This window comes from Pundamilia nyererei, unplaced genomic scaffold (genome assembly GCF_000239375.1).
Source record: "Pundamilia nyererei isolate P.nyererei 1_Seehausen unplaced genomic scaffold, PunNye1.0 scaffold00175, whole genome shotgun sequence".
Lineage (NCBI taxonomy): Eukaryota > Metazoa > Chordata > Actinopteri > Cichliformes > Cichlidae > Pundamilia > Pundamilia nyererei.
This window is the reverse complement of record NW_005187576.1, coordinates 125,537-139,987: the sequence shown is the minus strand read 5'-3', so window position 1 is coordinate 139,987 and position 14,451 is coordinate 125,537. Positions and strand designations below refer to the sequence as shown.

Here is a 14,451-nt window from a genome sequence, read left to right as displayed (position 1 = left end):
AAGCTTTACTTGATCCAGAAGATAAGGTCGTACATCAGACTTCCCCCCCCTTTGGCTTAAGCAATAGATCTTAACTATAACATGTCGTCCGCATTTTAAATCCAAAACCAGACTTGACACACTGCTTATATAAAGCATTACATAAAACAATGAAACAACTCCCACAGATGAAACTATAAGTTAAAGTGAATAAAGTAACTCAACCAGAACCGAAAGCTGCCTTCTCTTGTTTTACTCGAGGCTATTTTTGTAATATCATGTGTGAGACCTCGTTTAAATTTAAAAAACGTGAAGTGTCTTTTGGTAACGCACACAGACACTCATTCAGCGATATCTGCAAAGGTTATACAATATTATTGAGTTATATAAGTGAGCCACATAAAGGGCCAATAGGAGCTTGTCTCGTGTGTCACGTGTGGTCTTGCGTCTGCTTCGGCGAATTGTATGCGAAATCCCAAAGCAGAACCTTTAGCAGCTCAAAGCTAGCTGGCTAACAACCAAGATGGATACCTTCGGCGAGAGCTTTGTTTTTGTTTGGGTTTCCTCGCCATAAAAGACGAAGAAATGACTTTCGAGGTCGTGTAAATGCACATTTTTGGGGGATATCGGTTTGGAAAGAGTTCCGGAGTTTAACAAACTGCGAAGTGGCAGTATGTGTTGTCCAGTTAGCCAGTAGTAACGTTAGCTGGCTCCCCGGACTTAACTGCTCCCGGGCTCTCTTATATAAACGCGGCCGATCAGCTGTGACTTCTTGGAGAAATGATGAGCTTGTGGGTCTAGCATTTATCCACTCTATATGGGACTTCTCTGGCTCGAAACCTGACCTTTATTGCGGACATTTACCATCATAACTACGAGTTAGCACGATCCATGGAAATTAAGCTGCTTATTTACTAAGCTCCTTGGATTTTACCCACCGGTTCGTACCTAAACATGCCGTAGATTCATTTTGTGTGTGTGTGGTTTTTTTCTTCTTCTAAAGAAGTTTCTGTCTTTAGACGGGACATAAATAAAACTACCTCCGCGTTGTAAAGGGAGCGATGACGTCCTCGATACGCTGAAAGTTTTTGTAATAAATAACGCCGACCTTCAACCTCCAGGTGTTTGCAGTGAAACTACATCAGATACTGGGACTTATCGAGGACCAGCCATGCTACACAGGCCCCCTGTTTTATCTGGGTTGAGGTCTTATGGATCGGACTCATGGCCATCACTGAGAGTTGGACACAACTGGAAGTCTGGGTTGACATTTAAAAACGGTAAAGATAGTGTGCAATAACTGGGGAAATGATTTCTTATGGTGGGGAGTTTGTATGCTTGTGCCATGTTCTCAGTGACTCTCATAGTCTTCTAAGCGTCTGATTTTTCCCGTCGGGAGAAGAAGATGGAGACCGGACTAAGGTCTCACCAGGGCGAAGCGTTCGTCCACCCGCTCTCCAATCCAGGAGCTGCGGGGATCTGCCCTGAAATGTTGGAGGTAGCAGAAGAGGTCAGCCGGGCCGGGGACTTCAACTTGGCCGTAGAGATCTATAGCTCCCAACTCGCAGATCTCCACCAGCCTGACAGGGGCTTGTGTTTGAGGAAGGCCGACTCGCTATCCCGTGCCGGGCGGATATCCGAAGCGTTGGACTCGTACTGTACAGCGGCCAGCCTTGGCAAGCTGCGCCCGGAGGAGCTTCAACTCCTGGTGGAAACCATCGCCCGAACTCTGCGTGAGAAAGAGCTGGGCATCCACGCCACTGTAAACGGGAGCAAAAAAAGCAGCAGCGGGGAAGACGGGTTTCAAAATAGTGGGGAGTGTGAGGATGATGAAGCCCTGGACTTGTTTTCCTGTCATCTCTGCAAGTGTTTGCTCCACGAGCCTACAACCGTGGAGTGTGGACACACTTTCTGCAAACGCTGCACAGATGACGACTCTGTCACAAACTGTGTACACTGCAAACAAAATCTGAGCAGGAAAGAAGGACTGCCGAACGGCCGGAGAATAAACGTTGTACTCAGTGGCCTCTTGGACAAACTGTTTGCAACTGAGAGTAAAGCTAGGAAATTATGGATCGAAGGAGAGGATTCGTGGAAAAAGCAGAATCTTTTAGAGGCTCTGGAGAAATACAACGGAGCAGTGGATCTAGGTAAGACTGTTTAACTTGACAGGTTGCAATTAAAAGTGTAATGTTTTTGTGCAATGACCTACTTTTTAAGTCTTAACTTCTCAGTGTCACCGATGAGGGGCGCCACCCCCTCCTATCTGGATTGTAGCGAGGTGTGGTGTTACGTGACGTGTCGTCCCTCTTTACCAAAGCAGTACACAGCCTACCCGTGCACGCAAAGAAACAGCAAAGCGGTTGTTTAATGCTGCTTTTCTCTTTATAGTTGGCAGGGCTGTGCTGTTTTTACAGAGCTGCAGAGGGGACGTCTGTATGTAGTTCTCTGGACTTGATGCCTCACTTAGTTTTTCCACTGTTATGTGATCTCCGTTATGTAAACTGAAAATTTTATTTGCTCAGTCGCTACTGTATGAATACATTCATCAGATTTGTCTGGCCGGGTTGGGTCAGTGTCCTTCTAGAAGAAGGCCATCGTATTGTCTCTGGGTTGACATAACCCTTAACTCCTCCCCTTATGTATGGTGTTGGATAAGCAGTGTTGGGTAACGTTTGGGTGAACGGTAGTTGGTCATTAATTGTACTTAAACAGAAAAACAACAGCCTATTTTAACACCCTCATTTGCTTCATGTTTATTTATTCATTTATTTTATTTATTTATTTTTCTGGTAACTTTAAGGACAAATTGTCCTAAACATTATAAAACGGAGTGTTCTGTTATGTTGGCACATTACATAAAGGCAGCCAGTGTGTTTCATTAATCATGGGCCATGGCAAGATCATGTTGCACAGTTTGAATCCTCAGAAAGTTAAAACTGACTCCTCCTTCTCCTCCCACATCTGGCCTACTTATTAAAGCAGCTTTTAATTGTAATTCTTTTTTTCAGACTCCTCTTTGGTTTTCTCTGCCGTTCTCGCTTTAATGTCATTTTATAAAACTGATCAGCCTGATTTAGCTGAAAATTCTGAAGTCACAGTTCAGATAAAAGGACTATGCACCATCCCTGTGGCATCCTTTCAGGCATTTCTCTCCCCAGATCAATACTGATTCATGCCTTCTGTCTTGTGAATGACTCTGGGTGATGGGAGGACAGAGTGCTTTCACAGTTTTGTCACTGCCAGCCAGTGTTTTCCCAACAAAGACAGCAGGAGGCCGTCTGGTATCTGTCATTTGGATTGCATGTAATTGAATTATAAATTTAGCAGATAATGTCCTGATATGTGTGGTGTGCAAGGGTATGGCATGTAAAGCATAGTCTTACATTTTTGCAAATGGTCTCCATCTGTGTAAAGAGATGGAGAAAATGCAGTCAGATAAATGATGAGTCAAAAAATGTTATTAGTTGCGGTTTTTATGGTAACGGAGCCATGTAGTTCTTTCTATACTATACTTTCCCTCAACTATTATGTCCCACACATTGATGATAGGCTGGTCCTCTTGTTTGTTTACTGTCATACTTTGGTTGATTGTCCTGATCCTATAGGCAAAGTTTGCCAAAGAGGTTCAGACACCAGATTTCTGAACCCCTTATTAAGCTGCACGGATATTGTAGAAACTGCGTTGCTTTTTCTGCACTGAAACATTGGCTCTGTTGTGTACACATACACACACTTAGTAATGAAACTAACACTAGAAGACGGTGGCAACTGAACATCTAAACTTCTGCAAACTTTTCTTCCTGTTTCTTTACAACCATGTGCCATTTTTAGCTGTTCCACAAATGTCTTTGTTTCGTTATGAATACCTGTTCAACTTGTATATTATGTTATGAACTAACTATCAGGTCGCTTTGAAATCTTAGATGACAGCGAGTGTTATTTTGCTTATTGACAACTAAAAGCCATTCAGACAAAGTGGGTTAAATATACTTTAGGCTGGAACTTTTTCATCCTTCTCAAAGAAACCAGTGATGACAGTTTGGTTAAGTAACGCACGACAAGTCCAACTTAGGTACAGTGTGTACTTTATCTGGTCATTAGTAAAGTGCATAATTTGCGTACGTGATGCATGAAGCAGTGTGTTTATGTAGGCATGCATTCCAAGCAGATGAGACTAAATGTTAATGTCCGCTGGTGTGGCTGATGTCAGTTAGTAGAGTTTTAACATAAGTTACATGGTGTTCTAACACGTGTAACTGGTCTCATGCCACATGTTACATTATTGCCCTACTTCTCCTAGACCTAGAAAAAACAGTCTATTGCCTGGAGACCTATCCAATGAACTGATGTCTGTTCATCCCTGTGTATACAGTGCCCTCTTCAGGCAGACTGTTGCATCAGCGGGCTGAGTTGCACCTGGAGATGCAGAATTTCAGCCAGGCAGTGCAGGATGCCAGCAGTCTCTGCAGGCTAAAAACCCTGTGGACAGAGGTAAGATGAACAATTTGAACTGGGGAAAAGTTTGAAGTGATTTATAGGACAAAATTAAATGTACCTGAGTGAGAATGAAGACCAAGACTAAAGATAATAGTCACATTTCATATTAAGTGCTGCAGCATTCAGTAGTTGTCACTGAGAGTCCAGCTGCTCAAATGTGACCAAAGTTGCAAAAACAAACTTATATTTGCCATTTCATGCTGTCAGTCCCTTTTTATACATTCTCATTGTTATTAGTTATTGTGTAACCTTTTGGTCACAAGCATCACTCCAAACAGTCAGCCCTCATATGATGAAATACAAACGGGCAAATTCTGGATAAGAAGCCAGCAAGATTGCAGTATTTCAATGTTTGTTGCAATTTGCTAATCCACAATTATTATACAAATGCTCACATATTCATCTGTGACTTTGTGGTTCCTGTTCGAGGTTTGGCTTCAGTAACGTGCAGCACATCTGTTAGAAACTGCAGGGCACAGAAATCATTTTGGAAAATGGCATTTTTCTATTTGTCTTATTAACATGTGGAACTATTAGCTTACAGAACTCAAACTGAAGCCTGATTGAGATCATTATAAACTTAAACTAAAACGGTTTTTAAAGATGAATTGGACGTGCAGTCTTATTTTACCTTTATTATACTGCAGTCTCTGCCCTGTGCTGTTGGTGTCTATAATTTAATATAATTTGTTGTTTAAGTTTTGTGTGTGTGTGAAGCCCATCTAGGCCCATTACCAACAGGTAATGCAAACTAGCTTAGGTTATAAATGCTGTGGTGTGTGGCATGGTTTGCTTAACCTACTTCTCTGTATAAAAATAAACCGTGAATAAATATTCTGCTTCCTGTATTACCAGTCATTATTTCTGGCAATAAAAAGATGCTGAAACTAATAATGGTACAATGATGTTCTTGATCTTCTGTGACATGTAGGTTCTCTGCCATAGTCAGATAGCCTGGACCAGTGTCCATCCACTCAACACACATTATTGTGTGGTCACATTTTTAGAATTTGCATGTCACGAGGAGGAAAAAATGTTCCTTTTTATTACTTTATTCAAGGGGTCAGTGCGTGTACCAGTAATAGTTGTGTATCTGGGTAACAAATTCTCTAAACTGTAAATTTCAAAACGTCATAAAGGAGGAACATTTGGTTTAATCTTGTTATTATTAGAAATGTCATTATCACAGCCCATGCCTCAAAAATCAAACACAAGTTTTCTGTCATTTTTAGGCTCACTATCTGAAAGCTACAGCACTGAGTAAAGCAGGCCGGAACGATGAAGCCTTACAAGAGTATTTCCTGTGTGTGGCACTAAAGCCCGACTGGGCCAAAGTGAAACTGGAAGCTCAGAAGGTAAGACAGAACCATTTGTTGGTGTGAAATATGTAATTTGATACGGACTAAAACAAGTCAGAATTCTCAGAACCTCTTAACAAACTATAGTCGGGTAAGCTTTTAAATAAACTTGCATGTCCTGGGAGCATGAGAGGAAACTGGGGATCCTGGAGAAAACTGGCACAGGGAGATCATGCTGTGAGACAACGGCGCTAACCATGCGCTGCCCACATAACTACGTGATAGAATAATTAGTTTTGCTGATGCTCAGTTTTGCAGCTGAAAGAAGGTTTCTCATTTGTAAATTCTGCTATTGCCAGTGTCATTACAAAGCCTCTCTGTATATGGCTCTACCCTTTAAAGGAAATGGGAATAAAATCGATTTTGTTCAAAATATGATTTAAGAAAGTGTAAGTGCTTTAAGTTAAAGCCTTCTGCTTTCTTCAGTTTTCCTGAGAGTGATATAAATGGGGAGTGCAAATGAGTATACAGCTGTCTTTGATCCTGTTTTTGGCGACTTTCTTGTGGTAAATTTTCCTGTGCTTACTTCTTTGCGATTGTTAATTAGCCACCTGTTTTCTTTCACCTTGAAGGTCCTGGGCGAGCTGTTCTCCTCTGTATTTGAGAATGAGGATCTTCCAACGCCGTTGCACCCTCTGCAAGGAGGCCTGGCTACGCGTCTCATCAAACCTCCTGCCTTGCTCAGTTCCCTGAGGCCACTTCCACAGAAACCAGGCTCATCCTCCTCACAGGTAACTGTATATGTATAAGAATCTGCCAAATCAAAGTACTCGCTGCGGTTGGCGCTTGTGAATAAGGAAGAAGGAAAAAAAGTAGCTATTTATAAGGTGTTTGACTGAATCTTGATACATGTATATATAAGTGGTCTTAACAACTACATCTGTTGCAACCAACCCCAAAACTACTCGAGTGAGAGTTGTTGTAGTAGCATCTAATACTCTCTATAATTCTGAATATGTATAGATCTTCCACAAAGGTGCTTTTGAACTAATCATTCTTTTTCTTTTTTTTTAATCCACCTGATATGCTAACGTATTTTTCTGTCTGTGTGTGTTTGTGTTTCCAGGACTCAGAGTTCACTGTGACTAAAAGCCCTCCAGTGGACGACTCATCCTCCAGACTCTGTGCTCTGTCTGCTGGTAAATCGGACCCTTCTCCAGGGGAGGGCAGCACAAAGAGCCTGGCTGATGTTTTGGCTGCACTGCCAGCACCCCCTGGTGGCCTTAAGAGGAAACACAAGAGTGATGAACTTTCAGCAACCTTCAGCCCTCCCTCTAAACTTCTCAGAGCTGGTATGAAACCAAAATAATTCAGTTAAATATAATTTTATTTCTTTACATTAACCCCTGTAGTGGAAAAAGGTAAAATGTAGATATTTTTGGTAGGGTTGTTTTATCATCATTGGCACTCCATATTCAATTAGGATGCTTAAAGTTGCAAACGAAGTGGAACACATAGTACCAGGAATTACTCCCTTCGGAGAATGAGTGTATCCTTCAGTTGGTGGAAATGCTGCTCTTTGGCTCAAACAGTGCTGCATCATCACATGCTCCCCCTTTCATGATTTGAACCACAGTTGATGTTCATTGCCATAAATACTGAACCACTGCTAAACTGCAGTGACCCAATTCTGTTGTTACTTACCATTTGCTCATTCTCCTCTTTGCTATCATTATTGCAAAATGAATGTATTCTACCCTTTTTCACAAGGATCCAGTTGATAATGACCTTGCATCGATAATTCTCAAATCTTGCCAATTTGACAGGACAAAAATACAGTATGTGTAGGAGAAGAAAATGGATTTAACAGACTGACAAAAAGCCTGCTAACTGCAAATTACACTGAGGTCAAATTAAACAAGGTAACAGGATCAGCAACAGAGTCACTCAGTCCTACTTAGTGGTTTAAAATCTCTGAACGTCACATCCTCTCTAAAACCTGCACTACAGAACAGTTTTTGCATACATAAAGACATCAATAGCAACAATGTTTTGAAGAATTTCTTTGGTTTCTTTGAAAGATATCAGATATTGAAGGATTCTAAAAGTTTCTTAAGGAGTCCTTATTTGGGTTTTTAGGATTCTGACTCAGCCTCCAGTAACTTGAGCTAATCTGACTACTCAGGACCAAAATCTAATTTCGTAATTTAGTGTATTCACTGACATTGTGAGATACTGAATGGTTCATTTAAACTGATGAGTTACATTATGTTTTTCTTATTGTTATATTGATCATGGATTAGGACAGCAGGTTGTTGGCATTTTGTTTCTTCTCCCTCTTTTCTGAGCAGTGCAGAGGCGTTAAATTTGAACGTACACTGAGAAATCCTTAGTCGTCACATCTGTCCAGAAAATTTGCGAAAAGCTGTTTTCTATTTCAAGTGTAACAGCAAAAAACGAGGGCGTAATTTTACCCAAATCTTGGCTGCATAATGAAAGGAAAATGAGTCACAGTCATGTAATTTTCCAAATAGCATTAGCATGTAGTGTTACTATTTAAAACGAGATCTGTGTCAAGAAAATGAAAAGCGGATGTTCAGAATGTAGGTCACGCAAATCAGGTTTGTTAGGTAATGGACTAGAAAGCTGTGGCGGTCTTAAACGTTAAGATACTCATTCATCATCAGCCACGCACAGCTCTTCCATGAGGCTCACATGTATCTACAGATCCCTGCGTTACTATGCAGTATAGCTTATCTAGATGGGTATTTTATTAAATCCTCATATTTGGTGCAATATCCCCAAAACACACCCACATCTTGCAGGGGTATATTGAATTGATGACAGCTTTATGATATGGGATTTATGGTGTGTATGATTAGGTTGGATGCTTACATAATCATTATACAGCACCACAGCTGAGAAATTCCTCAGAGGGAGTTTTTTGGACATATAATCACTATTAAACAGTATTTTCTGTTGCACAGTTCTTTTCTACACAGCGTTTTACACGTTTGAGTTCATTAACATTTCCACAGTGTCTGATTGTCCTGCAGAATTAGTTTCAGCACAACACTTGCCTCTGAGCGTACCATTTAAGACACATTAGACATGCAGCATGTTAACACTAATGATTTGTCTACTGCTGGGAGGAGATTGGCTTCAAAATAAGTGTCTCTTTGTCTCAGTTCTTCATATAGCAGGAGTGCATTGTGTTTGCTCTTGGTAACAACAACAGAGTTTTTTTCCCTCTCTTCTTGAGATGTTTTAGTTTTGGTGTTAGCAGAAGCTGCTGTAGAGGGTATGACGATGGTGGACTGCAGCTGTTCTGTTTACCAGCCAGGAGCCGTTCTTATTCAGTAGATGAGGCATTAAATTTGATCGGCTCATTTAGAAACAGTTTCTCATCTCTACAGAAATAAGTTTTGGTCTTTTAGTTATGTTAGAAAACAATGAAAAGCAAATTTAGCATTTTCCATATTAATTAAAATGATTTATTTCAATGAATCATTTTATTCCACTACTGAAGAAAACTCCTGAGCCTACTTTTGCCAACAATACAGACGTTAATGTTTGTACTTGATGTGCTGCTGAGGTAAAGAGGAATCTTGCTTTGCTCAAACTTGTGCTGAGGATGATAATTTATTGTGCAGATGAGGGGGAGATCCGTCAGACCACTGCTGCTTGTGGAGGTAGATCAGTTCCTGCTGAGCTGTTGGACAGTGGAGATCTGGAGTGTTCACTCTGCATGAGGTAAGCTCACCCAGTTCAGTTTCAACATTTGCAGCTTAAGACCTGTTAAATTAGTGTGTGCAAGTTTGTCATGTTGGCATTCTGCTGGGTGCTTTTGCTCATTTGTCGTCCAGATTGTTTTACGAGCCTGTGGCCACTCCCTGTGGTCACACCTTCTGCCTCAAATGTCTGGAACGCTGTCTGGACCACAATCCCAACTGTCCTCTGTGCAAGGAGAATCTGTCTGAGGTACACTTGTTCATAGAGGGTAGTGATGTCAGTGTGACTCCTGTTTAGTGTTTTCTTTTCTGTGTTCATAATGTTTAATGTAGCATGTGATGGAAGGTGTTTTGAACTGTCGATTAGACAAAAAAAATGCAGGTTTCACTTATTCAGGAAAAGAATGAATGAATAAAATCTTTAATAATAAATTGACGGTAATATTTTTCTTTGTAATGCTCATGTGCAGGCAAATGTGCTATTGTGTATTTTTACAGTATCTAGCTAGCAGGGGCTACAACAAGACCCTGCTGATGGAGGAAGTCCTGCAGCGTTACCTAGGAGATGAGCTGGCAGAGAGGAAGAAAATCCATGAAGAGGAGATGAAGGAGCTTTCCAAGTCAGTTTTACTAACACACCCGTGCACACATTCACGATTGTTTTAGAAAACCTATTGATTATTCAAACACACACACAAAAAGTAACAATTTCTTCACTTTGTCTCTTGTAGTCTAAACCAGGAAGTGCCCATCTTTGTGTGTACCATGGCCTTCCCCACCATCCCCTGCCCTCTGCACGTATTTGAGCCACGCTACCGCCTGATGATTCGCCGCTCAATGGAAACTGGTACCAAGCAGTTTGGCATGTGCATCGCTGATGAGCTCAAAGGCTTTGCTGACTATGGCTGTATGCTGCAGGTATTTCTTTCTTCACAGATTTTCTTGTGCGTCCCTGTGAGCAGTCAGATAGAAATCATATGAGTGCTGATATGAAATACTGTGTTTCAGGTGCGAGACGTGAAGTTCTTTCCCGATGGCCGTTCAGTGGTTGACACCATTGGCGTGTCACGGTTCAAGGTCCTCAGCCACGGCCAGAGAGATGGTTACAACACTGCTAAGATTGAGTACCTGGAAGACAAGAAGGTGGGCGTGAGGAGAGATGTGCTGATGTTCTGTCAGTAGAACCATTTCAGACACTTTACATCGCACTACTGACAATCAGAGTGGCACAAAGCAGAGCTCGGGGGGGTTTTGCCTGTCACTGTTCAGCAGTGCAAAGAAAAACAAACCTGAGTCTCTGCTAGTGTGCCACTGGCAAATGTAGTCCTTTCATATGAAAGGGAAAAAAAACATGTCTTTGTTTGTTTTTTTCTAAAACACATAAAATATGTCTGTCTGATCAGGTGGCGGGGGAAGAGCTAACAGAGCTTCTGAAGCTGCACGACTCCGTGTATGATCAGGCCAACGGCTGGTTCACATCTCTGAAAGACAACATGAAGAGTCAGATACACAGCCACTTTGGACACCTTCCCAGCAAAGACCCGGACCCACAGGTCTGAAAGTGCAGTGTTGACTCACGGATTTTCATTTATAAATAAAGGCGCAGTTTGATAAACACCTTGTGATGGCAGGAAAGAAAGAAAATCAGCAACATCTCAGGAATAGTCACAGAAAATTCTTTTTGCTCTTGAATGGATGTGTGCATTTCATATTCGGCAAGGTTCCCAGTGTTTGCATGCTTTTTAATACCCTACATGAGTAACTGTTTTGGCTGCAGATGGCAAAATAGAAGAGCTGTGTGTTTTAAAACAAAGAGTTGTCTTCTAAAGTCACATAAAATGACTCTATTAGAAAACTAGGGCTTTGCTAAGTCATGTGACCACTGAAGGTGTTTCTAAATTGAACAAATCTTTGTTGTACTACAGGCCAGTCCCAGTGGTCCAGCCTGGTCCTGGTGGCTGCTCGCTGTTCTTCCCTTGGAAAACCGTGCCCAGCTCACAATCCTGGCCATGACCTCCCTCAAGGATCGCCTCATTGCCATCCGAAGAGTCCTCATCTTTGTCACTCGCAAGAGGCCACGGTGATGGAGGAGCTGCTTGGAAGAACCGCTCTGGCATCTATGCAGTTCAGAAACGTGTTCGGTCATTCGTCGGGTCGCTCCTTGACTGATTCACTTTGTACGTGTTTACTCGTTCATTCTCTCCTGCGTCAGTTTATTCTCAGATGCTCATTCCTGTGTCACGTAGCCCTCAGTCAGTTCTGCTGAGAGTATCAGGTGGGTCACAGCGCTGGCATGAAGGTGTTCCTGCTTTCTTTCTTTATCCAGCATCTCCCAACCAGCTTCACTACTCATGAGTGAACCCGACCACAACACACTTCTAAACCAGTGATCTTTGATGTGGCGTTCTCAGTCTTGTAGGAGGAAAAATCAATCGAGCTGAGTAGGAATGCTTTCATTATGGTCAACATGGGCTCTTTTTATGAAGGAACAAAAACCTGTTCTCACATAAGCAGTGTGTTCAGGTTCAAGAGGATTTTTTTTCCTATACATTTTAAGCAGTGTTTAACAAAATGGGAACAGAGCTGTGCAGTCTTCAGGATTCACGACTGGGAACCAAAAACAAACGAACCCCAGCGATGTGTGAAGAAAGAAAAGGCAAAAATACTGCATGATGGCAGCACATGTGAATGTACTGGCCAGGCTGTAGGTTGTAGATATTTTTTCCTCCCCCAAGACTACACATACACAATCGGATTTTTGTTTTCTTTATATTATACAGATTTCATCAGGCTCACTTGTGACATTTAGGACCGCACTCCTACAATGCAGTATTTATCATGAAAGGTGTAGCTTATTTTCTAAAGAAGACAGCATGGTGGACGAGGAACAACTCGGGCAGACCAACACCCCGAAAAGGCGGCAAAAAAGAGGAGATACAAATCCAGACTTCCTGTCAGAGCTTTCAGAATAAAATCAGTGTGCATTACATTTATAATTTGGCCATTTACCCTGGAGTTAAATTACTCTGGAGTCAGATTCAGCGTTGTGATTCCATCCACTCTTCAATAAAAAGACAGATACAGGTGTTTCTGCCAGGTTGCCCGGCCCACTTGGTAAGGATTAAATAAATAAAAAATAAAAAGTGGACAAGCAGCTGATGCCTCGCTTGAAATCTTCCTGAGCCGAAACTCTGGTGCATAAGCATCAGTACCTCAGATTGTGTGAAAGGAAGGAATGAATGCCATGAAAGCCTTTGTGTTGAGACTGTGATTTCACTCATGCTAACACTAAAAACCATCACACACTGCGGTGTGTAAGATCAAGTGCAACTCTACATCTGCACTAGTTCTGAAGAGCGATTGAGCATAAGACTAAAGCTTAAACCTCCATCACTCAAGTCGTGCTAGCTTTAGGAAAGAGCAGATAACAATGCATCCTGATAATGCTGATCTGGATATTTTATTTTTAATGTCCTAAATGTAGCATATCTTTGGGACTGATGTAGTTATAGGGGCTGATTGTGTATTTTTATGTTTGTTTCTCTCACTCTGCTATGCCCTTAAGTGTATGTATATGTTCAAATTTAATTTGGGTGAATTTCTGTGTATAATTGTAACTCTAAGGCCTTTTTAATGTTTTATTTAAGGAACGTTTCAACAATCTTTCTCTCTCATCCTCTTCCTGTTCATTTACATGCACACTGTAATGGAATTCCTGGATTTTTCTAATGAGCAGTTGGATATGTTGATATGAAATCACCCAAGCACTTTCTATGTATCTCTGATGCCTGACAGACATGTCGATGTGAACAATTGCAAAGAGTTAATTTTTTTTTCTTCTTTTGTAAATGTTTTTGCTGCTACAGATCTGTTTCTGTTGGCACTTGGCATCAACAGTTGTTGATTTAAAAATCCTAAAATCGGCGCACATTAATGATCCTGTAACCCAAATTTGCATAATGTTTAAAGTTTTTGTTTGTCGTTTTTGGTTTGTTTTTAAATTGGCCTTAAATTGGAGTTTCTTTGTACCTGGTAGTTAAATTTGGGTTTCTACCCACAATTTCAAGCTCTCACAGTGTCTGTTAGCAATAACATATGAAGCATGCCAAAAAGGGGGGAAGAAAACAAGAGCAATGGAGGTTTTTAAAAATTCATGACCTAATTTTGCACGTGTGGATTTTCTTAGTGAGAAAATGAATGTAAATGAGAAAATTCTACTTAAATGTCTGAAAGGAGATTTCTATATATTTATCCTACAGATGGAATTCAGCAGTTGTCAATAATAAAGAGCGTCCTGAGTCTCTTTATGCAGACTTTTAAGCAGATTAGGTCGTGGCTATAATTACATTGTCAGTGTGCATATAAATGCATATTCTCTCTGTGTTGCCGTTTCCTCTTCAAATGTTTGTGACTCCACTGCAGTCACGTGCTCTCTGCATGGGAGCAGTGTTCACAATGTGCTGCATTTCCCTGGCGTATTTGTAAAGGGAGCTCTTATACCTATTTTTTATTGCAAATAAAGGAAAGCACATTCAGTCGTGTCCACCTGTTTTGTAGCCGTTTCTGAGTTTGTTATCTCGTAAAAGTAAGGTAGATAGGCATGAAGTGTATGTACGCCTACAATGGTGATTTAAAAAAAAAAAAATTCTGCTTGATATTATCAGTTGTCATATACAGTAATTTCAACTCCTACGAACAAGATCATTTTTGTATTATGCCCTGATATTTAAAACCTTAGAGGGTGTAGTTTATCTATACTTTATCCCAGTAGGTTCCTGAGAATCCCCATTTCTAGTTGTAACAGGGAACGAGGCCTGACACATCCAGATGCACATCCTCCTCCCTCAGTGAGACTGCAGATTTGGCTCACTCAATCCAAACAACAAGCATCTACCTGTTTCATTCTCCTCTTAGGCTCCACTGGTGTTTTATTTATATAGTCT

The 14,451-nt window shown here is 41.1% G+C and overlaps 1 protein-coding gene across 1 annotated transcript; it reads left to right on the top strand.

The window, feature by feature from the left end:
* Positions 1 to 416: 416 nt before the first annotated feature.
* On the top strand, positions 417 to 14,057 carry lonrf2 (LON peptidase N-terminal domain and ring finger 2). The gene is made up of 12 exons (XM_005746204.1): positions 417 to 2,129; positions 4,355 to 4,473; positions 5,712 to 5,834; positions 6,410 to 6,568; positions 6,904 to 7,129; positions 9,431 to 9,530; positions 9,644 to 9,758; positions 10,007 to 10,128; positions 10,240 to 10,426; positions 10,517 to 10,651; positions 10,912 to 11,061; positions 11,434 to 14,057. The coding sequence occupies exons 1-12, from the start codon at positions 1,385 to 1,387 to the stop codon at positions 11,590 to 11,592; spliced, it is 2,340 nt and encodes a 779-aa protein (XP_005746261.1). The 5' UTR covers positions 417 to 1,384; the 3' UTR covers positions 11,593 to 14,057.
* The last annotated feature ends 394 nt before the right edge of the window (positions 14,058 to 14,451 follow it).